General features: G+C 40.0%; 1 protein-coding gene across 1 annotated transcript; it reads right to left on the reverse strand.

Moving 5' to 3' along the window:
- Positions 1–4,482: 4,482 nt before the first annotated feature.
- Positions 4,483–10,369, reverse strand: LOC306884142 (zinc finger and BTB domain-containing protein 18-like). Its single transcript, XM_079439836.1, has 2 exons — positions 10,222–10,369; positions 4,483–6,553 (listed from the first exon to the last, which is right to left on the reverse strand). Exon 2 carries the CDS (start codon positions 6,537–6,539, stop codon positions 4,926–4,928), a length of 1,614 nt encoding a protein of 537 aa, XP_079295962.1. The 5' UTR covers positions 6,540–6,553; positions 10,222–10,369; the 3' UTR covers positions 4,483–4,925.
- Positions 10,370–27,733: the final 17,364 nt, after the last annotated feature.

Here is a 27,733-nt window from a genome sequence, read left to right on the forward strand (position 1 = left end):
GAGAGAATGGGTATAACTGTTGTACCATGGCGCAGTACGTTTTTCTCTAACCTTTTTCAATTTGAGGGGGGCAACAGCTTCTAATGTATTAGAGAAGATAGTGCCCATGTTGCTTGTCATTTCTTCTAGTTCATGTGTATTTATGGGTACACAGAGCAGTTGAGATAAATCAAGCAGGTTATTTGTGAATCTGTCTTTGGTGGCTGGAACAATAGCCCGGACGATAACGTGGAGCCATATAATTAATATCAGTAATACGCACCAAGCACGATACAAGGAAACGATCAGTAACATCATCACTTTGAGGTACGATATCTATATCGGTAAGATCAATTGCATGCGATATAATTAAATCTAGCGTATGATTAAAACGATGAGTGGGCCCGGTGACGTTTTGCTGGACTCCTAAAGAGTTTATTAGGTCAGTAAACGCAAGTCCTAACTCATCATTTGTATTATCAACATGAATGTTAAAATCTCCGACAATTAGCACTTTATCAACATACATTTATAACCAATAGATCTGAGAGGAAATCTGCAAATTATTTTAGGAAATCTGTATATGGCCCTGGCGGCCTATACACAGTAGCCAGAGAAAGAGACAGGAGAAATTTATTTTGCATATCTAACAGTGTAACATTAAGCAGAAGTATTTCGAATGAGTTAAACCTTCTGTATCCTGTTTTCTGAGTAACATTGAGAATATCACTATATTGCCACACCACCGCCACGACCAGTCTGACGGGGCTCATGTTTATAACAGTAGCTTGGTGGAGTAGACTCATTTAGACCAAAATATTCAGGCCTCTTCCTGTCTGCGCTCCTCTAATGTACATTATATTTGGAGCTGGTCACAGAGTATGGCGAGGCACTCTGCAGCTATCTGCGTGGGCAGAATCAGTCATACCTCAGTGCAACTGCTGCCCTATCAATGCCATGTGCGCCGCTCTCTTCCAGTACACTGGCACGCGGCTCCCGCTAACTTCTGTGGTAGAGCTACATATAGAAGCCCAAGCTGGTAACACACTCATCACATCGAGCCCACTACCCTTCGGCACAGCCAAATGTTTCCACAGCTGCCCCTTTGTCTCTGCTCCTTGAGTAAACAAAGGACAGATACAAATTAATGACCTAAATTCATAGTAAAAAAGCAAAGAGAGAAAACCATTATGCTCCAACTGTCCGTTCCAACCAGATGTTAGATGCAGATTTGTATGTGAATGTCACAAATCAAATCTGAGCTCTCTGAAAAAAATCAGCGAAAGAGTGCACAATATTGTCGAGAAATACAAAAGAATAAGGCACTATTCAGACTTCCTCAATAATACAAGCGGAAATGGATCTTAAGTCCAAAATGAGTTAGAAAACTAAATCTCGCACCAATTAGGAGGTGCCGTGTGTGTGTGTGTGAGGAGGGGGGGGGGGCAGGCTTACAGCACGGGACCATCTGTGGCAGTGGCCTGTTGAGTAACGCTCGCTGACTTAAAAGTGGTCAGCCTTTAGTGCATCTGTAGGCCAGGTTTGCCGAACAGCGAGACATTAGATAAAGCTGATTTGTTTGCTGGAAAACTGTACTTGAGGAGCTTTGGAAGCAGCCTGTGTGTGTGTGTGTGTGTGTGTGTGTGTGTGTGTGTGTGTGTGAGTGAGTGTGATGCAGGGGGAGGGGTTGGTCTTCGTACAAGCTGCTGCACATTTTCCCAGGTCCAACCCACGCCTTTACTGGAACACCAGCCAGACATTAAAGCAGCATATACACATGAGCCATGTAAGACCGCGTACACTCACGCACACGCACACACACTCATCCGGACAGTATACTCAATCCACAGACCTCACGCACTGGAAAACATGTTTCCACCCACACGAGCATCTACAGTAAATAAGATTATTGAACTGAATGCAAAAACACAAACACCATCTCACCAATTTGCACATTGTCATTGCTCTGGCAAATTCCACCAGAAGTTTCTGACAGAAAAATGTCACGGAGTGGTTAAGGTTCTTATAATTTATTGCAGTTTGCACACAATTTAAAAATTTCACCAACAGCACACCAAAAGTACAAAACTAAACAGCCTCATAATTTACTTCCCTTGAGAAAATTAAACATACTATGATTGTCAAAGCTAAATGTCTAAATCCATAAAAAGAACAATGTCAACATAGCAAAAAATCTCAGAAGGGAAGCAATTACATGTGAAGTCGAATCGTCTTCTTTTTATTTTTTTTCCATCCAGACAGCGATTGTCGTTGAATTCAACAGATATTTATTATTTTCTTTCCCATACTCATTAGCCACCAAGTTTGATTTTGACAGAGTTGTTCTTCACACTGGGGTTCCTGGGTTTCAAGTAAACTAAACGGTTGTCTAATTTATGGATATGCTTCATAGGCCATTTCACAGCTTCATTTCCATTGAACGAAAAAAAAAAAAAGTCCAAGAAAGACATCCAGTATTCCAGCAACAGTTTCCAGTTTTCACCCTCTGAGTATAAGCAGATAACAGTAGTTTAAGGCGGTCAAGTACAATAGAAGCCAACAAAAAACAAAGAAAAAGAAAGCATAGAAAATAAATCAACCCCATAGTTGATTTTATTTTATTTTTCTGTCACATTTTAGAGTGCAAAAGGTAAAAGTACCACCGTGCAAAACGCCATGGAGCGTGCGCTGTTGGCAAAGCTCAACCTTTTCACTAGCTGTTGCACCAGCCAAATATATGGTAGGACAGTTCCTGAGGCCTACATGTGCGGAGCCCCTGGCCCTCTCTAACTAAACTAGAGTGTGTGAGTGACTGATCTATGTCTACAGCGCTAAGCCATATGTTTTTCATTTTTCTTTGCTTTTTATTTCTCTGGATTTGACAATGAAATTGTTTTTTGTGAAACAAACCAACCAACCAACAAACAAACAAAATGAACAGAGTTTTCACATAAAAGAAACCTTTGCAAATTAAAAGAAAAAATAAATCATTTTCAAAATAAACTTTTCGAAATCACAAATGCTGCAAAAAGTTAACAATCACAAATTTATAGATCTTTTTTTCAGTGTAACAAAGTCAATTCAATTAGGTTAATAATTAAGCATATACATTTCATAAAGGCCTCTTTTGCACATCATTCTAATTTCATTAAGCTTCAAAGGTGCAACCAACCTTGCCAAACACGTTCTAGTGACCAAAAAAAAAAAAAAGACTTAAGAATTGAACACAAACACATGCACACAAACCACTCAGATCAGAGTGTGTCGAGCTTTATGCTGTTTTAAAGATCCTTCAGCTTCTCCAAATAGATGTGCGCTGCTGAGGACACCCATAAAGAAGAGCTGTATCATCAGCCACGCAAATGTGTCTTCATGGCAATCAAATCTGAAGCAAGTGCCAATTGAAAAGATAAATAAATAAATTACAAACAGAGCCGACATGATTCAAATGACAACAGCCAGTAAACAGGACACTGAGACAAACAGCAGTTGAGGACCCAGCACTGGGAAGAGCAGCACGCGAGGAGATGCTAGCAGAAGCCACGCTAGCCTTCTGAACAATAAACGTAGCGATCCAGCCTCTGCTGACACCTGGCCCCTCGTTAACCCCCGAATCCTACAGCGAGCCCGAACCGAATCGCGTTGCGATTGGTGTGTAGATACTGTAGCCTAACGTCAGTGCATTTCCACAATCTTCACAGCCCAGAAAAAAACAGCTCACTAGAACCCCCGATTCATTCTCTAATGAGAGGAAAAAACTCAAACCTACCAAGGAATCAAATGAGTTAATTAAAAATTACACTCTCTGATGCAAAACAAAAACGAAAAAGAGTAAGTTAAATAAAATTCATGCAATTTCTACAGCGGTAATATTAAAGGTACTTTTTTTTCTCAACAGACAGGTGCCCTGACTGTAATGAATCAGTCAATTACAGTGTACAGCAATACAGCAAGTCACATCTTTTTCAATATACAGGTCAGACATCATGCAACAACAGATTCCGTTTTAAAAACGAAAAATCTTAATAAAACACTACAGAAATCTTTAGAAATGCAGCCGATGTAAAAACCAACCTCAGTAGCAAACGAGTGATGTCGCAACTAAAACGCGAAAATGACTTCAAATCATAATAAGATAGAAAAAAATGCGGCAACTGATATGAAAAAAGGAGGCTGTACATTGCATGAGTGCCTTGTTTGTCTTCCATCAGTCAAGTTTCCTATAACGAGTCAAAAATGTACAAGAGCTTAAGTAACGTGAGCTTAGAGCTTCCTCGTGGGATTTAAAGGACTGACCTGCTCACACACTACGTGTGTATGTGTGCGTATGCGCATGAATACACATGCACGCACGGCCACAGTCACACAGGTACGTTATCTGCAAATTATAGTAGTGCAATATATATATATATATATATATATATATATATATATATATATATATACACACATACTCAAACAAGAGGCGAGTGTGTACAGGTAAATATATGACCATAGTACCCGTTTAGTGTGTCCTTAGTTTTAAACTCCTCTGTCTATTACCTGAAATCTTCATATGCTTTTCATGGCAGATGTTCCTTGAAATTTAGGAGCGTATACAAATACTGTAAATTATATACAGTTGAAAATCCCAATGAATAATTTTTCTGTCAAAGTTGGTTACTGAGACCAGCACCCATGTTTTATAAAAGCTCAAGGAGAACAGGAAAAAAGAAAAGAGACCAGAAAATATATTAAAAGGAAATCAGTAGTAACATTTTCATGTGCTAGTAAAGTGCAATTCAACAAGATTTGCAATGTACATACAAGAAAAATGACTGATCCAGACCCATCGGCCGTCACTCCGCCCCACTCTTACCTTCACCTCTCTGCCCCAACAAAATGCCACTCAGATCTCTCTCATTAATTTAACAAGCAGTTCAAACAGTCTGCTATCAGTTCAGCTTTCATTTCCACAGTTCTTGAGAACTATCTTCCAGTGCCCAGTCTCTGACCGTGGGTAGATTGAGCGCCTCGCTCTTGACCGAGAGCGAGTTGACCAGTTCGCAGTGGAACTTGCGGATGTGTCGGTACAAGTCCCCTGACTGCGTGAAGCGCCGCTCACACCACTTACAGGCGTGCGGCTTCTCGCGAGTGTGCACAACGGCGTGTCGGCTCAGGTTGTGCGAGTACTGGAAGCTCTTGCCACAAGTAGTGCATGTGTAGGGCTTCTCGCCCGAGTGTGTCCGCTCATGGCGCTTTAACGTGTACATGCAGGAGAAGGTTTTGCCGCAGATGGAGCAGGTGGGGACATTGACGTCACCGACCGGCTTGGACCGTACGCCTTCCTGCTCGCGGAAATGCGTGCTGAGGTGGATCTGCAGGATGTGTGGGCTGGGGAAGACCTTGTTGCATAAGGGGCACATGAAGATCTGAGTATGTGGAGCCCCCAGCATGCTGGAGACGTAAGGCAACAGGGAGTTCTCGACCCCCACGGCCTCCTGCGCTCGCTCGCTGTCCCCTCCCAAGACATCTGCGTCGTCGTCGCCTCCTTTGTCGTCCCGCTCCAGCTCGCTGGCCAGCGAGGCCTCACGCAGGGCCGAGAGGTGAGCCTCCAGGCCCAAGCGCCGTTGCGCAACGAGGCTGATGCGAGTCCCGTTGGTGCTGGGTGGCTCCTTGACACCGCTGTGCTCCATCTCGTAGTCTCTGCTCACCAACTCGTCATCGTCCGAGCCGGTGTCCTTTTCCACCTTGACCTGAACCAGGGCACTCTGGAGGCTGTCTGGGGTCACGGAGCTGCAGAAATAAGGGTTGCCAGCCATGGTCTCCCCAGGACCTCCGCCCAGACTGGACTTGACAGAGAGGTCAAGCACGCAATCGGTGTCAGCGGAGACTCTCCGAGACACGGCCGAGCGACGGGACAGGGAGCCAGTGGAGCTGCTGGGGCTGCCGGCAGGAGATTTTCCAGCGTCGGGGCCGTGCGTTTCCGCCTCCCTGGGGCTAGTGGTGGGAGACGCAGTCCGGTCAGAAGGCAGACGCATCCACATGCTCCCCGGCTCCTGAGGACTGTCCCGCTTGTTCTCCATGTCCTCGTCGTCGCTCTGCAGCAGGTCGGCGGTGGCCGGCCGGCCCGTGCTTCCACCTTCAGAGAAGCTCTCCAACTTGTCCGAGCAGCTGGAAGCATCCTCCTCACGCTTGGTGCTGTCGGCCTCAGCCGTGGCCTTCTGCTTGAGCTTCTTCTTGCACACTTTGACAATGTCGTACATGTGGAGGTAGCTGGCAGCAGCCAGCACATCCTCCACTGGAAGCGATTTGAACTGGAGCTTTCCTTCGTACATGAACTCAAGCAGGAGAGCGAAGGCCGGGGCCGTGACAATGTCGCTGTTCAGATGAACAATGTCCCTTTTGTCTAGCTGGTCCTTGTAAAAGAGGTGGAAGTACATGCTGCATGAAGCCAGCACTGCACGATGGGCTCGGAACTGGGCATCACCGACCAGCACAGTGGAGTCACAAAGGAATCCCTGATGCCTCTGCTCGCTCAGACACTGTAGCAAATGTCTGCTGTGGTCTGGAAACTCCATGCTGTCTTCATAACCTGCAAAAGACCACAGATGTTAGTGAAGCTCGCTAGAACAACAATTGTTTTGTCTGCAGCTCTGTGTGGAACTTTTCTCTTTCCCACCCGCTCCGTCCCCTCTCTCTCTCGCTCCATGCACACAGACATATTCTCACACTCTAATTCTCTCTCCCTCCCTCCCTCCCTCCCTCCACCCCTGTGGGAACACTGGAAAAATGTTCACCACAGTCCTGACATAAAAGGATTACAAAAAAGCACATGCAAAAAGTATAACATCACAGATTATATATTAGACTAATTGCATTTTCCTCGCTTGTACACTTTAAAGTACACAGTAGTGTGTTTTATATTACATTTTACACTAACCCTTTTAATTAAAAGTTTAAAAGCACGAGACCAGGGAAATTAACTCAAAAATGTAAATGAAAAATATCCCAATTGTAAATTAAATTGAAAGCAATCCTGCAGTACGCATCCCATCAGCACCATTCGGGTATAATCAGATGGCGTGATGTAAGGAGCTGAAGTCCTGATTCCACAGATGCCTGCGCGAGAGAATCTTTCCTGTTTTTCCTTGCTGTGCTCCTGGAGCAGTTATTTATAATAACCCACTTTGGCCAGGACGCCAAGTATAGGTAACAGGCTTACAGGTGCACAAACAGCTCACCATCATGGGCACAAGTAATAAGTATTCTAAGTACCATGATCTCTGAGGTTACGACAATTGAGGTAGCAGAACATCAGTGTGATGTGCGTAATCAAAGACGGACAGTCTGCAAATAAAATATGCACTAAAAATATATATTATCTTTAAAAAATACACAAACAATTTACAAACTAAAAAAGTTGAAAGTAAAATAAACGCAAAAAATTATGAAATCACACCTGTTACCCGCGGAGATCGTTCCCGTCTAAAAAAATGCACCGGCATCATGTTCAAGCAGCGAACTTAAATGAACTCATTTGAATCTTCATTTAAATCTGGTTGGGATAGCAAGCCAAAGCCCCCCACCCCACCCCAAACAGCATTCAGACCTTCATTAATGAGGGGCTTACAGGGGGACAGGGGGATAACAAACCTCTCGCCAGCCCTCACCTCCCCCTTTTCCCCTCCCCAAATCTTTGGAGAAATGGAACATCCTCCCCAAAGAGGCGGTCCACAGCAGATTTACAATACAATCACTTTAAGTGCCCCGTAGTCCACATCAATCCTAATCCTTAAGATGGCTAAAAATAAAGATTGCAGGACAGCTCACAAGGTAGCAGCGATCAAATTAGGAGACTGGGAGGACAGAGAGGGACGGAGAAGGAGGCTTATGAACATCTGATCCAGCTGACTGAGACCATATGGCAGCTGCTGCCCAGATAAAGAGATTAAGACTAGGAGTGCGATTACAGCTGTCTAGCCAATTCAGGCAGCTCAAATCTGCAAGTTCTAAATTAGTCCTTACATACAAGAAAAAAAGGAAAGAGTTGAGCAAAAGCCTGACGAAGGGACGTTTTGAAGAACGCGTGATTATATAAAGTTGCAGATTTATTTAGCTAAAAGCATTTCTGCATTTTCAGTCGCTTTAGAAGATGAGGAATTTGGTTTAAATGCACTGAACATCTCGTTACTTAAAGCAAAACAGGTTTTAACAGCATATAAACGCATAAGAGTTTCTAGTTTTAAATCTGTAAGACAATAATGAACTCCCCTACCAACGGCACTCTATACTGCACAACAGAGCAACAATTTGCCATTGAGAACGAAGTAACCGAATAGAAGACCTGCAAACAAACAGAATAATCAAACGCTTGCCTGGAAACCTCTTCATGGCAACAAAAAGTGTCACTTGTCCCCCAGGCTGGTTACACTACACCAGCTCGAAATCCTTTACTTCCCATTTCACACACTCTGATGGCAGACACGCAAAAAGACTTAACGAGAGCTCCCTATTCAAAACACATCCCTGTTGCCCGGACCCCCCGGTACAGTACCTGCAGTACGCATCAACTTGATTAAGTCCACTGTTGTGGTAGCGCCGGCTGTAACTCCCTTCGCCGAATCAATGAATGGGTAGAGACACGAGAGAAAGAGAGAGAAAATCAAACTGTGAGGGACAGATGCAAAGTGGAGGAGATGTTGGAGGGGAATGCGATGCCTCCTCCTGCACACAGATCTGCACACACACTAACTCCCAGTCTGTGCGTTAGAAGAAAAGACTGGGGGATGGCAGCCTGTCAGCTGCTCTGACATCATGTTCAGATGGAAATGCTACCTCCAGCTGTGCTCCTTTTAGTGCCATATGCTACTCCTCTACACTCTTGCCACCAGCCTCTCCTTTATACAACTTTGTTTCTCTTTCCCCCCTTTAAAAAACGGGAGGAAGGGAAGTGTTGTGAGGTGCTTCTGTAGAAAACTAGCCAATCCCCCCCTTTAGTTGTAATCTCTTAGCAAAGAAGAACTTGGAAATGGGTCCGTCTGAAAGCTGACACTTTTTTCTAACCTAGTTTCCTGCACTGAGAATTTAAATACCCTCAAGTTTCCCCCCCTCTCCTTCCAGTAACCATAAACAAAGGGCAGCACAGCACATTTGCAACTGACAGATCCACGCAGCTGATATTGTTTTTGACTTCTTTATGGTTCACTGGCCACGCCATTAACGTCATTCATTTTACTAACCCTTTGGACAACTGACAGAGGAGGGGGGGGGAAAGAAATAAGAAACAATGGGAACAATCATACAGGCCTTAAAAGGCACTGTATTCTGCATTAGAGCTTACAAACCTCATTACTTCTTAAGCATCCCACTCATATTTGTGCTCATTTTCAGAAACTTCTTCAGTGCGAGCCAAACAACAGTTTCCTGTTTACCACCAAAATCAGCAAAATAAAGATACTCAAATACAATCTGAAGGTCTCTTCTGAAAGATGTCACACTCATGAGTAGGAACAGAATATTTCGGGGTTTTTTTTTTTTAACTCATATGCATGTGCATGAATATTTTTTAATGCATAAAAAGCCACAAGAATGACGAGTTTGCTGCATCTGTCACGTACATTACACTTGGTCTCAGAGGTTTTTAAGCTAAAAGAGCTTTTCATTCAGTATGTACTTGAACGATTAGGCTCGCTTATTATTACGTGTTTTGGTTTACAAAGCAATTGGCAAACATGAAGGTAAAAGTAAAAAAACTAAGCCGACGCTAGCGCATTGTTTTATACCGTGACATGTCAAAGTGAACTTGTTTTCAAACCTGGGAAGTTGTCCTGAAAGATTTATCTGAATGGTGCCAAGTTAGCACCTTCTTCAACTTAAAAGCTACGATACAAAACAAACAGACATAAAATAAAACAAACTACGAGTCCACCTAGGTAGGAAATGGGTTTATAGCAGGCTACTCCTACACACACACACACACACACACACACAGAGCACTGCCGACAGTCTTTCTCTGGATCCTGACCCCGTACGTTCAGGAAAAGCTAGCTTGTGTGGCTAACAAATAAAAAGTAAGCGTTCAACCTGCATTGTTACAGTTTTGCGACAGGCCCCGATGCCACGCGCTCGAGCAACTCGTTCTGCGCGTCGAGACCGACAGTCGCGTTAAAAACATCGTTACTTTTCCCCATAACAATCCAGCCCGTGCCTCCAACCCCCCTTTCATCTCCTTAAAGAGCACCTCGTATCACAGGCACTTACAGACAACCAGGTCCAGCGTCTTCCTGCTTCCTCCGTCTAATCCTCTCAGCGAGAAAAACAACTCGATTGACTTTCAACAGCTTCCCATAACAACCTGCGGTGGCAGGAAAGACGGAGCAGGCGAGCGGAGCGACGAGAGCTGCGGCAGCCAGATGTTTCCGAGCTGTTGCTACTCAACTCTCCTGTAAAGAGGAAGCGCTTGACTGGCAGCGCGCAAGCCAATGGAAGAGGCGAAAAGAAAAGCGAAGGCAAATTGGAAGCTGCCGCTGAAGGGGGAAGAGGGAGGGATGTCTCTTTCTCGGCGTAGGTTGACACCAGGCAACAGTGAGAAAGCAGAAAAAAGGCCGAGCGAGCGAGCGGGTTCCTCTAGCAGACTGGCGCAGCGCGCGGATCGAGGGACATTGCGCAATGTTACGTGGGTACTGTAGTCACGGGCCGAGCAGCGGTGAAGAACAGGTGCACTGCAACTTCCTCCAGCGCTGCGGAGAGATAGGGGCACAGAGACAACGACACGGCCGCTTAAACCTACTCCAAATGAGGAACAGAGGCGCGAGTGTCTGATGTAACTCTAGAATTATTACTACAAAATAAAATGAAGCATTGCATTTGAGAGGGGTTTATAATTTACAAGTATTTAGCGTACAAAACAGGGCTATAAGCGGATGAAAAAAATACTTGGGTTATTGTAATTAGTTATTTTGTTATTATTCCTGATTATTATTATTATTGTTATCATCATCATCATCATCTAAAATGTTACCAAGTTGTTTACCTTTAGTGGCAGCTTTAATTGGGAGATTATTAATAGGTTCATTCATTCAAATTTCCTACGCGGGCAAACGACATTAATGCAATGCACCGCAGTGTATATGATTCTGTCGCTACCACCGTGATATTTTGGGCTAGCCTATACACTACAATTACAAAAATCTCTTTCTTTGGAAAAATATATGAATAATTTATAAATATATAAATAATTAATTAAATGCAATTAGATAAAGAAATATAATTAATATAGCCTAATAATATAATATAACCGAATATAATTAATATAATAAATGCAATCGAATGAATGAATTAATCATTTGATGAATAATTACCCTAAATAAAAACATTGGCAGCAGGATTTTATAAAATGTAAAGAAAATACAGTAATCTACAATGTGCTAAAGGCTAGATTCCTGTGCTTACATGCCACATATACAGTTTGTGTGTGAGTCAACAGGTGAACGTTTGCAATGCTAAGTATGTGCAATAGCCCACAGATGCGCTAGTTAAGTTCACTCCAGAGCTTGTGAGCACAGTCACGTGTTTGGCATATTTGGCTGCTGAACGCACCCGCCCAGCATCCACGCTCCCACACTCATGCGTCCTAGTAAACTAATTGGCGTTACTAATACATTTCAAAACAAACCACTGTCCTACTGGTACCGGAATCGTGACATAATAACATTATAGTTTAATGCAAATAATGGCCTCATTAAGCTGATGTGGCAAATGAGTCCAGGCATGTGATGTGTTGGTGTTTTCCATGTAGTCACCCAACAATATTCCTTCTGTACAAGAGTTATCATTCACAACAGGTCACATCAATTATAATGAAATATAAATCAAATGTTATGTTTCCAAGTTTTCATAGCTTTTCATTTATGAAAATTAATATTTGCATATTAATAAAGCACAAGAGTCATTTAATTTGAATGCACAGATATATTATTCAGTATTTAGTCAATATACTAATATTTCAATATTATAATAATGTTTAAATCATTATTAAGCAGTAATACACAATCCCCAAACTGTTTTCATGCAAAAAATGTGTGTTTTACATAGTTGCAACTATTAGCATAACTGCTGTTAGTTCTCTGCTCCAGATAATAAACAGGTCTTTTTGATCCCAAATGTTTTTTTGGAGATGACAGTCCCTTGAATGTGGCTGTGCCATCAGCAAAGCACGGCTGATGTTTGAAATGATATTTACTGGAGTTCTCTCCATCTGTTCAGACTGAAGTCAAAGATGTGAGGCCTCGCTTCTGTGCAGCTAAGAGCAGTTTTCTGAAGAGCGATAGAGAACTAGTAAAAGTCATTTTATTTTATTGTTCCAGTAATAGAAATAATCGTGACTTGGTTTTATGAATGGATAACTTTTAAGTGTATATTTTACAGTAGTTATAATATATTGAAATTAATATAATGAATTATATTTGGCACATAATTACATATTACAGCTGAGTTCAGAAAGAGGTAATTCCATAGCAGTATGAATTTGTAAGAGGTCTTTTAGGTGATTTTGTATTCTTATGCTTGAAAATCTAAGCTTAAAAAAGTGCAACACAAAACAAGGCTATGTTCTGTATTTATGTGTATATATACAGGCTGAAATGCTAGGAGAGCCACTAAACACACATTTGACAGTTTATTATGATCAGGTACTTCTGCATTCCCACCTCTTGAGGTCACTGTGGAATCCATGTTTGTGGATGCTACTGGATTCACTCAACTTCCACCATAAACACAAATATGGTATAGCTGAAGCCTTTTATGCAATCTTACATGCACGAGATTATACATAATTCACATTTTAAGAGTATGTAATGCGTGTTATATAAAGTAAAAATTGGGAATGTTAATTTACATGTGGTGGAGAGCTATTGTACACGCTCATCCAAATTATGAGGAACTTCATCTGGAGATGAGCTATTAGACAGACCTAAACACATGTTTATACAAGTACTCTGACCTTTATGATGCGATGCAACATGCACTAGAGCAGAGAGCTTGTCTAGCTGCACAACTACAACAAAGACTATGAACAACGTACAGCCCCAGACGCAAACATTAAGTAAATTCACCCCTCACAGCAGATATGAATTATGTCATCCCGGCTGTGAGCAATGTATGAATTCAAAGTCCTGAAAATTGTGGTCAGTTTGAAAGCTCTAGAGTTAACAATACTGGTTTTGTGTCCAGATCTTAAATATGTTTATTCTCACTTTGAAGCCATAGAGAGCAGAGGGACGTGTCCCTTCTCTGGTCTGGATTCTGGCACTAACATCTGGACTGGGCACTTTCTCGGTTTCAAAGTACTTTAGACCTCAGGGTAGTGGGTAATTTTTGATGGGAATAAAAATGAGGCTGTTAGGGATAAATGTACAGTGCATTTAATGTATTTTATTGTTGTTTAACAACATTCCAGTTGTTCAACTGACGAAACATCTTTCTGGGAAGAAAACAAACAAACAGAAACAAAACAAAATCTTTTTTTGGACGTTGTGGAAAAGTTTTGGAAGTTGTGAAAATTACATGATACTAGGACCTTTATACAGTGTGTGCCATTGTAAAAACTGTAAGTCTATCCCTCACAGCCTCGTTTTCATCCATGTTAAATTCAATGTAGCGTCTAACATGACTAAGGTCTATTAGCATGATTGTTTTCCATATACTATAACAATGCAAAGCATCAAAAAATCTAAGATAAAACATTTAGCAAAATAACCTTTTGTATTATTTATTGTTTTACCTGTACCATTATCTAATATTCATTTTTAAAAACACTAATAATTTAATAACACTGTTAAATGTAATCTTTTGCAAATCTCATAATTATTGTATTTTCATTCTGTACATTGTAATGTTGTGATTTCTAAATTTGTGGCATTTAAACAACGTTTAGTTTTTAAATACAGTACAAATACAATATTTTTTTTACTGAAATACTTGATTCGTTTAGTGTTTGTAAATGCATATACACTCACCTAAAGGATTATTAGGAACACCTGTTCAATTTCTCATTAATGCAATTATCTAATCAACCAATCACATGGCAGTTGCTTCAATGCATTTAGGGGTGTGGTCCTGGTCACGACAATCTCCTGAACTCCAAACTGAATGTCAGAATGGGAAAGAAAGGTGATTTAAGCAATTTTGAGCGTGGCATGGTTGTTGGTGCCAGACGGGCCGGTCTGAGTATTTCACAATCTGCTCAGTTACTGGGATTTTCACGCACAACCATTTCTAGGGTTTACAAAGAATGGTGTGAAAAGGGAAAAACATCTAGTATGCGGCAGTCCTGTGGGCGAAAATGCCTTGTTGATGCTAGAGGTCAGAGGAGAATGGGCCGACTGATTCAAGCTGATAGAAGAGCAACTTTGACTGAAATAACCACTCGTTACAACCGAGGTATGCAGCAAATTATTTGTGAAGACACGCACAACCTTGAGGCGGATGGGCTACAACAGCAGAAGACCCCACCGGGTACCACTCATCTCCACTACAAATAGGAAAAAGAGGCTACAATTTGCACGAGCTCACCAAAATTGGATGGTTGAAGACTGGAAAAATGTTGCCTGGTCTGATGAGTCTCGATTTCTGTTGAGACATTCAGATGGTAGTCAGAATTTGGCGTAAACAGAATGAGAACATGGATCCGTCATGCCTTGTTACCACTGTGCAGGCTGGTGGTGGTGGTGTAATGGTGTGGGGGATGTTTTCTTGGCACACTTTAGGCCCCTTAGTGCCAATTGGGCATCGTTTAAATGCCACGGCCTACCTGAGCATTGTTTCTGACCATGTCCATCCCTTTATGACCACCATGTACCCATCCTCTGATGGCTACTTCCAGCAGGATAATGCACCATGTCACAAAGCTCGAATCATTTCAAATTGGTTTCTTGAACATGACAATGAGTTCACTGTACTAAAATGGCCCCCACAGTCACCAGATCTCAACCCAATAGAGCATCTTTGGGATGTGGTGGAACGGGAGCTTCGTGCCCTGGATGTGCATCCCACAAATCTCCATCAACTGCAAGATGCTATCCTATCAATATGGGCCAACATTTCTAAAGAATGCTTTCACCTTGTTGAATCAATGCCACGTAGAATTAAGGCAGTTCTGAAGGCGAAAGGGGGTCAAACACAGTATTAGTACGGTGTTCCTAATAATCCTTTAGGTGAGTGTATATATATATGTGTGTGTGTGTGTGTGTATGTTTATCATTGAATAATGATTTACATCAAATATTAGCAATAAGAGCTTCCACAGTTGAACTGCAGGGTGAAACATGCTTATCCATTCAGAGGGAGGTTTTCTCATACCTTTTCTAATTTCTGTTCCCAGAATGTACCTATCATAATAGCAGATGTTCAAGAGTGGCTTATGATGATGAAGAGCCGGACAGCAACATCATAATATGATCCACACCATCTCAGTACTACTCACAACTAACAACACAGCAGAGGGGTCCAACTCCGGCTGGCAGAAGGTAGGATTGTGATATTTATAATAAACCCAAAGAAAGTGTCCAACTACCAACTCTGTGGATCTTCATCAAACTCTTCAACGCGAGAGGCCAACTTTAAATTAACTGTACAATGTGGGGATCTTAAAGTGTGATAGTAAGCCAAGCTCTCAGAACAACATTCATATAATGAACAACATCAGAAAAGACCCAAGTTGGATCCCATACAAGAAACCCGCTGACACAACACAGCACCTAATAGCAGGAGGCATAAAGCAGAAAGGAACAGCATATATTTATATAACACAACCACGTCTGGGGGTTGTGCATAAAAAAAGGTGAGGCACAACAGAAATAATAAAAATGTTTTTTTACAAATCGAGGTGTGGAGAGAGTAGTGCATAAATGTACACACATACAACTATAAAGCTATATAAAATCTGCAGTGATGGCACAATGAAACATCAGCCCAACAATGTCACCCTTACTCCACACCCAGCACAGACAGACAACAGAGAGACATGTTCTCAGGGGAGAGGACGAGCTGGAGAGATGCGGCCGTATCATCAGATGGGCGATCACACCGTCTCAGGAGAACAGTGGGATTGTTTATCTAGAGCTCAGTGTATTCCTCCTCTCTTGGGACACTGCAGCTGCACGTCACCCAGTGCACACAGCAGCCTCGCAATTATTATACCTCATAATAATTAGCATTTAATGAAGCACCCAGCCATATGGAGGAATCCGTCTTTAACTGGTGAAAGCATGCTGATAAATGAAGGTTAATGCTGGGTGATAAATAACACAGCTGGAAAAAGGGCTATAGCTCTGCGCTGAAATACAAATGTGTGGTAAAATTTATTATAACTTTATCAGTCGTTCCAGTAGGGTGTGTGTTTCCATTCAAAACAACACATTTAAAGCAACATGACAGAACTCTGCACATAATCAGCAAAAGTTCATATAAAACCACGTTTTGAGGCTGAGACATCTAATACTGATCAAAAAGGTTTTTTTTTAGCATTATATATTTAATGTGAGCTTTATATTATAAGATCTGAAGTGCGGAAATGAGCAAATTACCAATTTTATCCACAAAAATTGCAAAATAATTCCATTTAAAATAGATATCTGTATTTGTCATTATTGGCCTTTATATTGGTGGTATTGCCCATCCCCAGTAGAATATATGAAAACAAAAGCTATTATAATTCAATATTCAAATAGTTGTAAAAAAAAAAATAGAACAATCGCAACGCAGTATGGAAATATGACAATGATGTCATGACAGCATTCTGAAAGCTGAACATTGTATTAATGTCAGTCAATGGGAGATATTCTAAATATCATAAAGTATTAAGTTACATCCTTAGCATAAGACATTATCTATAAAACAAAGTTATAATGTTATATGAGTTAGGCTCAATCAATCAATCAATCAATAAGAGTCTATGTTTTGCCCATTCCTAGCTTTGAGGTGTCTGTACATTATAGTGTTTTTTTAAACAGTGAGTAAAAGTTTATCATATCACATCTTAAGCATATTCTGCATTTAAAATGTACAGTCTTTCTCTTATAAAAGTGTACCAAAAGTACTGATGACAACAAAGATTTTTTTATCCAATCGTATGGTCTCTGTAAAGAGGATGTTCTTCTCCCTAATAAAACCTGTGTCGTATTCTAAAGCAGTACTCAATACTGCACTTGTCAAGTGAATTTATGTACTCGCTTTGCAACATATAGCAAAGTCTAATAAACATACCCTAAAAATCACTTCCTGCACATCAGAGGATCCGGTGACATTTTTAACAGAAGCTAAGAACAATAACATTTCAAGTAAATAATTCATGACCTACCTGTCTCACTTGCAGCCCTCTTATTAGGCAGGGAAACAGCTGTTCTTTCCCACAGCCCACCCAAAGCCTCTGGAGGTGCTGCATCTGTTTGGGGGGGAGGGCACATCCTCTAGGGTTCAGGCGTCAGGGGAAACTGCTGTGTGTTTAACTTGTTTATCCACAGATGGTGGAGTTCAGGCCACAAAAAGGAGGCTTTAGTTGAATTTCTCAACGCTTCTTCTGTCTGTCAAGCAATTCTTACGTACATGCTTACTCAAGTTGTGACAGTAATGCCCTTTGAATGGATCATTCGTGAAACCAGTGTTTCCCCAAGATATTAATGTGTTGTGTTATGATTTCAAGGTCTGATACACATTCACATCTGCTTGCCTAATCACATCTGCTTATAATTGAATCTGGAGCAGTGCAGGGTGTGATGTGCCATTGGTAGTCCAGCACTTCCAGCAACCCTGAAAAACTCTTTGAAATTAAAATCTTCTGACTACATTGTTATATTATAATGGTAACACTTTACGATAAGGTCTCATTTGTTAACCTGAGTTAACATGAACTAAATATGCATTCATTTTAGAATGTATTACTTTTAAATTTACAATGAAATATTTGAGTTACTTTTTCAAATAAGTAATGCAAGTTACTTTGTTTCCCCATTTATTCACTCATAGCTCTCCTGTCCCCGTGCTGAAGGAAATTGGGACTGAGGTACAGAGGCAGAGGCACTTCCTTATTAATTTTACTTTTGGTGTAAAAGGGCCCTTACAACTGCCAAAAATATAACCTTTTTTTTTTAAATTAAAAACAAATAAGCAAGCCAGGTGATAAAAAGTAACTAAGTAACAAAATTAAGTACTTTTTCATGTACAATCATCAAGGCAATATTGCAATGCATTACTTTTAAAAGTGCACTCTTAAAAATAAAGGTGCTTCACGATGCCATAGAAGAACCTTTTTGTCGAAAAATGGTTCCATAAAGAACATTTAACATCTGAAGAACCTTTCTGTTTCACAAAAGGATCTTTGTGGCAAAAGAAGGTTCTTCAGATTATAAAAAGGTAAGAAAGAGATGGTTCTTTTAAAGAACGTTTGACTGAATGGTTCTTTGTGGAACCTTTATTTTTAAGAGTGTAACTTTCCTCAGCTTTGTTGAACAGATACAACTTTTGATTATGAAAATGTATTAGTAAATTAAACATTAAAAGATTGTTAACCAATGTAGTTAGATAATGTTAAAAAAATTAAATTTTTGAAACTATGTTATCATTATATATGTGCTATATGCAGCTCTGCTGATATTCAGACCAATACCTTGATTGCAATGTTACTTTTATATATACATTAAGCAGCCAGTTACTTTACATAGCTTTATTTCTCCACCGAAAATAGTTCCAAACAAAGCCACAATAATTAATCACCTTTTTTTAACAAAATGGTTGAGTGAATGGTTTAGTGACTTACTGATATTACCTGGTTAGGTCTTATTTCAAAGGCTGCGCCCTCTGGAGGTTGCATTTTTTAGTCGCATATGTCATCCAGGATGTCTCATTTCAGAAAAGTAATCATTATAAAATTGACTTATTCCTTTAAGACGTAGATCACAAATGTGACCTCCAGAGCACAGCAACATTTTGGTCCTTTAATGAATCAGCATTTTTGAATGAATAATTTAAAATTGAACAATTGTCACTATTTGTCGCTACCTACTGGTGTAACAATGTAACCTGCAGAAGGAGTCACTGAAGAAAACCCACAACTTATGCATACATATAAAAACTATATATTTATAACAAAAGAAAACCATGCTGCATGTATAACTTTATAGGATACTCAGTGGTCTTAAAACCCACATCATGACATGCTCCACTCCAAACAGAGACCTGGTTTGGACTAAGCACTACTTCCTCTCTCATACTCCAGCCTTTTCTCAGGCCTGTAGGGGGATGTTTTCCTGGGGTAGGTGGAACACAGATGCGCTGGGAGAAGAGATGGCTGACTACCTTTTGGCTTGGAGGCACCATTAACCAATTTGCTATCCAGATGTCCATCAGTGAGCAGTGGCCAGCTTTGTGCCAGTCTGAGCAGTCCAGACACATACATCTGGGCAAGACCATTATATTCACAGTCTCAGACTCAACCCCCACACACAATCTGTTATTTTTTCGTATGTGAATCCAAAAGCATGCCTCAGTATGACCAAATGTGTGTGTGTGTGTATAAGTGTCACTTTTAGTGTGAAGCGTGTGTGCTTTTTTAGTTTCCTTACTTACATATAATTGAAGATTTTTCTTTGTTGTATACATTTTATGTAACAGACTTAGCTCCAGTCCTTGGTTCTGATTGGCTGAGCGGCGTTCCAAGAGCACACAAGAGCCAGTTACACTACACATTTCATTCCATGGACTTCCATTCATATTCATGTGGAGTCAGCCAACTCAATTGCAAAATCTTTCTAGTGCACTGGAACGTTGCTCCCTAGGATATCCCACAGTGCAGCACAAAAACCAGGGGGCATCTATGCTAACGGAAATATGTCATATTTTCACTGGTCACATTTTCATTCGTGAACAGAATCTATAACTTTCATTTGCTGAAATGTTGCAGCATTTTTCATAATGTACTCTAAACAGCATTAAAAAATAATGTCAGAAAGATAGCTCTGGCTGTTTTTGATAAATAACAATGGTGATGTGTTACAATGCAAGTATGTTGCCATGTCACCAGAAACTTATCAGTTATCAGTGTCCCAATGTGTAGTGAGCCAGTGTTCTCTTCAGTGCCTGAATTTGTGTACACAATATGCAAATTCTCTAACTAGGGAGCTTACTGAGATGCACCCACTCTCTTTATGAGAGAGTCACTGAATCATTTACACAACCGATTTGTTCAAAAACACTGATTTATTTAGAAATGAAGCAGCTCGCCTTTATGAATGAGTCATCAAACTAAGTATTCATGGATTAATTTAAAAATCATTACTTCTGTGCAGAACAGAAGTAATTTATGTACTGGAGGACATTTTTTGGAAACTGAATATAATGAAGATACAAAATATAGTATTGGTAGAATATGCTACTTAAAAGGAATGAGTTATATTTATTTAGAATATTGAGAATTACGACTTTGAAAATAGAATTAAAATAGAATTAATAAAATAAAATAAATTTATAAGTCACTCAGTATTACACTCTTTTTTATTGAACTATTCTAAATAAATATGTAATTCATTGGTTTTAACTTCTTTGACATAGAAAAAGTGAAAATACATAGACCTATCCGGTTAAATGGTTTGCTTTAAATAGATTTGCAGGAGAAATAAGTTGCATAAACAGAAGCAAAGATGAACAATTTTCCTATTATCATTCAGTCCCACGGTCCGCCTGATTGATGATACCTGTACGAACAGTGTGTATATGTACCACAACCACAACCTCTGCCAGTGCGAACATTTGCCTTGTGGCACCAATTCCCAGGAATGCCTAACCTGTGCCAGCTGTTGGAGGTAAGCTACCTGTGCCAACGGTGGCGGGAGCTGCCCACCACATCATCTGTTCCAGCGTTTCCATCTGTAGCATTTGTACCGATCCTCCTCTCTCTGCATCTGGACCCTCCAAAGAAAGCTTTCCAATAGTGCTGGCCTTGACTATTGCTGCCAACCAGGCCAGATGTTCGAGCTGTAAGCCCCGGGCTAAATCAATGTAGCTCTCCGCTCATTATTCCAGGCCTGATGAATTGCAAGTGGCTGTTTTTTTTTCAGCTCACTCTTCAACAAACCATCCATCAGAGAGAGCGTGATGTGAGGAGATGCAGTGGTGGGCTTGTCTAAGGAGGGGCTTGCAGATGTGGCTTTCAAGACATTTGGCAGATTATGGGAACTCTTTTTGAAAAGTTAGCCCCCTTGTAGTGCCTGCTAGAAGCCACTTTCTAGCTAGCCACTTTGGATCAGTTTGATTAAAAAATTAATCAATCAGACTTGACTTGTGAAGTAAATCAAATGATTCACTGAAAAGATCTGACTCAAAAAGATTTGTGCCATAACCAATCATTATTTTTAAACAAGGAGAGCTTCTATCCCTTCAATTTATTTTTCATATAGGTTACATCATGCAATATATTCTGAAAAATACAAACAGATGTAGGCCCGTATCAATTTTGGTGCAAATAACATCCATAAGAACACCTATAGGGGAAACTTCATTTATTAATTTTGTATTAGATTGTGTTCATTTTATCTGGTTTCTTCAGTTTGAATTCCAGTATGCTTTTGATCATGGCAGAACCATATGGAGACATATTCACACTGCACATGAATGACAATGAGTACAATGAGCAAATTTACACACACCCTTTAATGACAGATAAAGAGACATAAACAAATATTTACAATTTGACTAAGAATCGGGATAGACACGTGTTCATGTAACATTATCAACATTTCAAATGCTCTACACATTGAAAAACAAAAGAATTGAAACTGAACCCTTATCACCAATATTCAATATCCAAAATTTAGCCAATTTCTTTCCTCATTGTGACTGGTTATGCAGGTCTCATTAAAATAAAAATTATTGTGTGGTGCATTAAATAGTGCTAATGATCTTGAAGAAACTCTGATGCTAATCTGCTCTTTTTCCCCTGTGACAAATGCATTTCTGGAACATTTGCAACAATCACACTGTTAAAAAATATTTTAATATTTGGTTATACTGTGACAAAGCATAAAAAAAAACTGTGATCAACTTCCTGTGTGAAAATGCACTTGGTAACTCACCAAGATTCAGCTGAAGAATCTTCACAGAGAAGATTCTCTGCATCCTGGGAGGTTCCACGCGATTATGTCTGTACCTTGAAGATGAGCCAAGACAAACATTCTTCAAGACATGAAGAAAAGAATAGTGGAAAGATATGTCATCCAGTTGTTGTTATGCAAATACAGTCTGCGCCTCCAGATGTGTGTTTTTCAGCCCCTTTGTCCCCTGTGAAGGCGTGTTGAGCCCTCAGGGAAAAATTAAAACCAACATCGCTAAACTTTCTTGAGTCCAGCTGTTCCCAGTTGTGCCCATCCCGAGGAAGAAAATACCACAATGACGGAAAACAAATTTAATATGACTAACAGTCCATGCAAGAGAGATGGGAATTTTAAAGTTAACAATTGGTTTAGTGCCTTTAAGGAATAAACATAGAAAATGCAATAGTAACAAAGAAATGCAATTCCATTGTCATGCAAGAACCGATAACCGATAATCATTCTCTAGGCTGTATGCCTATTTTTCTAATATATAGTAGGTAAAAACAGTATGTTATAAGTGTAGTATGCTGAGTAGTACAAACCTACTACTTCTGGAGAGATTCAGATGGACACTTTACTATCCCATGAGGCCACGGGAGAGGAGCTGTAAATGGCAGTGAAGCAACGCAGCTTATGCTGGTAGGTCACATGTCACTGACAACTTGAGTGCAGTGCATCCAGATTACATTCATACAGCACACATTCTTACTATATACAGCATACTTTTTAAATGGTCACAAAGTAAGTACTTATTCAAAAGAAGTAACTGTAGTACTCAGCACAGCCATGGGTTTATAAAATGTTTGGTTCCCAAGCAGAAACAAATCTGTTTAGTCATGATGTCAGTTTGTAGGCCAACTTGGGAAGCTAACTGAAAGTGGTAATAGTCCATATGTAGCATCTTACATAAACACACACACACACACACACACAAATATACACACACACAAAACACTAGCGCACCCAGAAAATAAAATTTGCTAAAAAGTGTACTCACATGCCATTCAAGATGTAGATGAGTCCATTTTGAAACAGATTTGGAGAAATTTGGTATTCCTCACCAATGGATCTTCCACAGCGAATGGGTGCCCTCAGAATGAGAGTCCAAAAAGATACTAAAAACATCACTATAATCCTGTACATTAATTAATGTCTTGTGAAGTAAAAAAGCTGCATGATTATTAAAATCAATCAATCATTAAGGCATTTTAAATATCCAAAATACAAGTCCATAATCCATAATAACGCTTCCTGCAGTGAATCATTTTATCAGCTGTTTAGACTCTCATTCTGACGGCACCCATTCACTGCAGAGGATCCATTGGTGATCAAGTGTTATAATGCAAAAAAAATTTAAATTTGTTCTGATAAAGAAAGAAACTCGTACATTTTCAGCAAAATTTCATTTTTGGCTGACATTTTCTGTAACATACTAGCATTAAAAGACCTTTTTGGGCTATTTTCACAAATCAACAACTGCTATTCTAAAAACACAAATAGCTCTGGTGTTTTAGAACTACTAAGTGCTCTTAGAGGAGGTACAATATAGTTCTCTCTCACTCAGATATGACCTTGACATATGGCTTGGCTGCCAGTCTGAGAGCCTTGGCTGTGAGGCGGTGAGATTGGATGGCACCCTGTGGTAACCCAGCATGCATGTGGAAAAGTAGGATGTGCAGGGGGTGTGGCATGGATGTAGTGTGTGGCACCTAGGGGTGTTTGGGGCACCGCTGGCATCGTGACTATCTATCAAGCCCAGATGTCACACCCAAGTAACAGCTGCACTGGCTGGGGGCAATGAGAGACTGTCTTCCTCATCCAGCGGACCTGCCAGAGGCCACCACATCCAACACAGAGCACTGCAGAGAGTCTTCAGAAGTGCCACTGCTTAACAAAATATACAGAGTTAAAACTCTGTTAGGAAAATAAAACTAATTATTGAGTCCGTCCAGCTCAGTTGATATGGGCAGATGTGGCTCTGTCACACACAAAACACTGGCTCGCATACAAAACCTGGAGTGAACTTTACAAGCTGTATTGTAGTATATTTTCAGTTTGACCTATGTTTTAAATGAATATTCATGTCTGCACTCACACCTGGGCTCTTCATCCTGCCAGACAACACAGGTCATAAGCACTATTTTACATGTAGACCAACTGCAGTCAGTTAAAATGGGCAATAGCTGAGCACTGCAAGTAATTTAAAATTAAGAAACAAATCAAAAAGTGTGCTATCACCAAAAAGCAGGAAAATGTAAAACTGTCTCGATGGTCTCTATAAGAGAAAATAAAATAAATAAATAATTTGTAATGAAAAATATGATTTATTTCTGGGGAATCCAAGATGAACACACATGAATCTGCATGCAAATAGCTCTTGGGCCTAAACAATGTGAAATTATAGAACAGGCCTGACTTAAATAAAATAAAATAAATAAAGGGAAATTAAGCATTTTGTCATAGTCGTTTTAACTTTTCAGATCAGAGTCATAATCACTTAGACTTTCTGAACAAATTTAAATTATGCAGTTTGTCCTATTATCTCATATTAGAATTAATAGCACACTGAAATATAGCACTACTAAGTGCATAAAATGGGTATTGTTAACACTCTTTTCCCTTATCACACAATTACATTATAATAATTTTCCCAAATACAAACAAGCTGTAGTTAATTTTTTTTTCTTAACACTTTATTTGTTGATATTTGTGAGCTCAGAATGATTTTAAATTATTAATGGACTATTAATTCTGTTAATGGAATTGGAAATAGAATTAGTTTGAAGTACTGGAATTGATCTTAGTCACAACTGAAATCCACTCAGTGTGCAATGCATCAGTACAGACCATGAGACGTCACATACTATATTACACTATTTAACATCCACTATTTAAAAATAATTTGCTATTTTTTAATATAAGACTATTTTAGATTTAATTTTAGATTTTAATTTTTACGGTTTGTATTTCTCATGAAAATACTTTAGCATGTAGGGAGGATTGACTGTAAGGTCAGTGGTCCTCTCACAGCTTACTGCCTAGTTACTTTTAGATAAAGATGGTGAGTTTATGCCAGAGAATATTTACCAGATCACTTGACCTGACTGACACTGAAATTCGCAGGGTCATTCTTTTCCATTTTTTTCCTCAGAAATCAGGCCCACTCACTCAGTGTTCCTCCCTGCTGTCTCTCAAAGATCCCTTAGGAAAGAGCAACTATTTAAGGGCTAGATGCTGAGCATCAATAATTATTGATATTTTACAAGAATAACCATTAAGAACATATTAAAATATACAGAAATTTTCACATCCATTGAAGCTGTGCCATTGTACATTCATCTGTCAAGCCCATAAACACACATGTTTTACCTTACCTAATCGCTCCCCCTTCCCAGACCCTCTCAGTCCCCACCTCGCACTGACCTTCCCAATGGACGAGAGGGCACTTTGCCAGCTGAACCCTGAGAAGGTTTTAGGACGACAGAGAAGCTCAGGAGATTTGTCCATGGACGCTTTCATGTGTGTCCACGTCAGTGGTTGCTGGAGCTCCTCGTATGTGGCCCTGGATGGAGAGAGGGACAGCTGTAGGCAGAGAGGACACATGAGATCAGGAAGAGCAGCTGTAGCCACAGTCAAAGGTGTGCAGGACAGCTTTATCTGTTTCAGATGGGGAAACATACGGTCAGAAATGCCCATTCTGCTTCACCTAACAGCATTCAGGTGGCTAATGTGGTCCCAGACTGACATGACAAGAAAAGCAGGATCCTCCTAGATTAAAGTGTTGACCTACAAATGGTTGTCTGTCTATCTATCTATCTATCTATCTATCTATCTATCTATCTATCTATCTATCTATCTATCTATCTATCTATCTATCTATCTATCTATCTATCTATCTATCTATCTATCTATCTATCTATCTATCTATCTATCTATCTATCTATCTATCTATCTGTCAATCTGTCTGTCTGTCTGTCTTTATATATCTATCTATCCTTCCATCCATTAGAATGTAAAATAATAATAATTTAATTCACTCAATAATTAAATATGACACATGAGTAAAGGAATGTTTATCTGCCCACTTTCAGGCATGCTGATACAAAATATTTAATTATTAAATATCGCGGTCACCTCACAAGTTTTTCACCTAGTTTCTTTGTGTGGCAGACTTTTTCGAGCAAACCCATGTGTATGCAGTGTCCCAAGTGCATCATGGAAACTGTGGTCTCTTTCTGTAGGCATGGACAGCTGATGGAGGGACAGGGGGGTGTCTGCCAGGCCTGCTTTCCTGTGGGTTTAAACAGGCCATTCCCCACCTGTGTCACAGCACAGGACTGTGCTCCTTACCTCTGCTGTACCTCCCTCCGCCATCTGGAACAGTTAGTGTGGGCAGGGGGCCGAACTGAGGCCACAGCCTAGGATGAACGACTCACAAAAACAGCTTTATACAGAAAAGCTGTGCACTTTGTCCAGTGGGATCAAGAAATAGTCCACTTCAGGTGATACCTGGCCAAACATTGCGGTCCACAGCAGCTGTGGTTAACATGCTATGCTTTGAAAGGTACAGAGGTCTGATGTAAGAATTACCCTGGGCCCTTATGTACTTAATGAAGAAAAAAGGAAATGAGACAGAAAAACCCTGAATATAAATACTTTTTTAATGGTCGAAATTAAATTTTTTAATGACTGAAAATGCATAAGACTGTACTTTTCCTGTATCGCATCTATTAATTTCAACAGGGCAATGTTACACATTACTATATTGATTGCAAAAGATTTGACAGGATTCACATTTATGCTTTCCCTTTTGGTCTCTCAAAAAAAATTACTGTAAACATAAATGTGCTACAAAGAAATAGACAAGACTATTTCACAGCACAAAGGGAAAAATGGCAAAATTAGAAAGGTAAACGTGGGGCGAATAAAGTAAACCCCGTTAGGCAGACCTGTACATGCAGCACTGTTTGGGGAATTATAGTGTAGTCAAGTCAAGTCAAGTCACCTTTATTTATATAGCGCTTTTAACAATGTAAATTGTGTCAAAGCAACTGCACAATATCCAAAAAAAAAAAGGAAATAGTGTGTCAAAAGTGTAAAATGAAAAAAAAATTGCAATCAGGTCGATGATATCGCTGGAAATTAATTGTCCCCAACTAAGCAAGCCAGAGGCGACAGCGGCAAGGAACCAAAACTCCATCAGAGACAGAATGGAGAAAAAAACCTTGGGAGAAACCAGGCTCAGTCGGGGGCCAGTAGTCTTTTTACACCTCCTGATGTCCCATTATGTTAGGCCACAGATTCTCATCCAAAGCTTCCTCTGCAGTGCACTGCAGAAAGAATTGAATATTTCACACGTCCAACTTTCTGAGAAAAATTCATCAGTTCAGGACACATTTACATGGAAAGTCTAATAGAAATGAATAGAAAATAATATGAGTTACAGATTATGACAACTCATTCAACCATTTTGCATTTTGGTGTTGTCCTGTCATTTAGTGTTACTACAGATTGTCATTTTAATATCACAAAGCTTTCTTTTACAAACATATAAGGAGAATAAAAAAATAAAATACTAAAATAGAAACTTGCCCTTATAGCAACCCCCCCCCCCCCCCCCCCCCCCCCCCCAA

The sequence above is a fragment of the Barbus barbus genome (assembly GCF_936440315.1).
Source record: "Barbus barbus genome assembly, chromosome: 18".
NCBI lineage: Eukaryota > Metazoa > Chordata > Actinopteri > Cypriniformes > Cyprinidae > Barbus > Barbus barbus.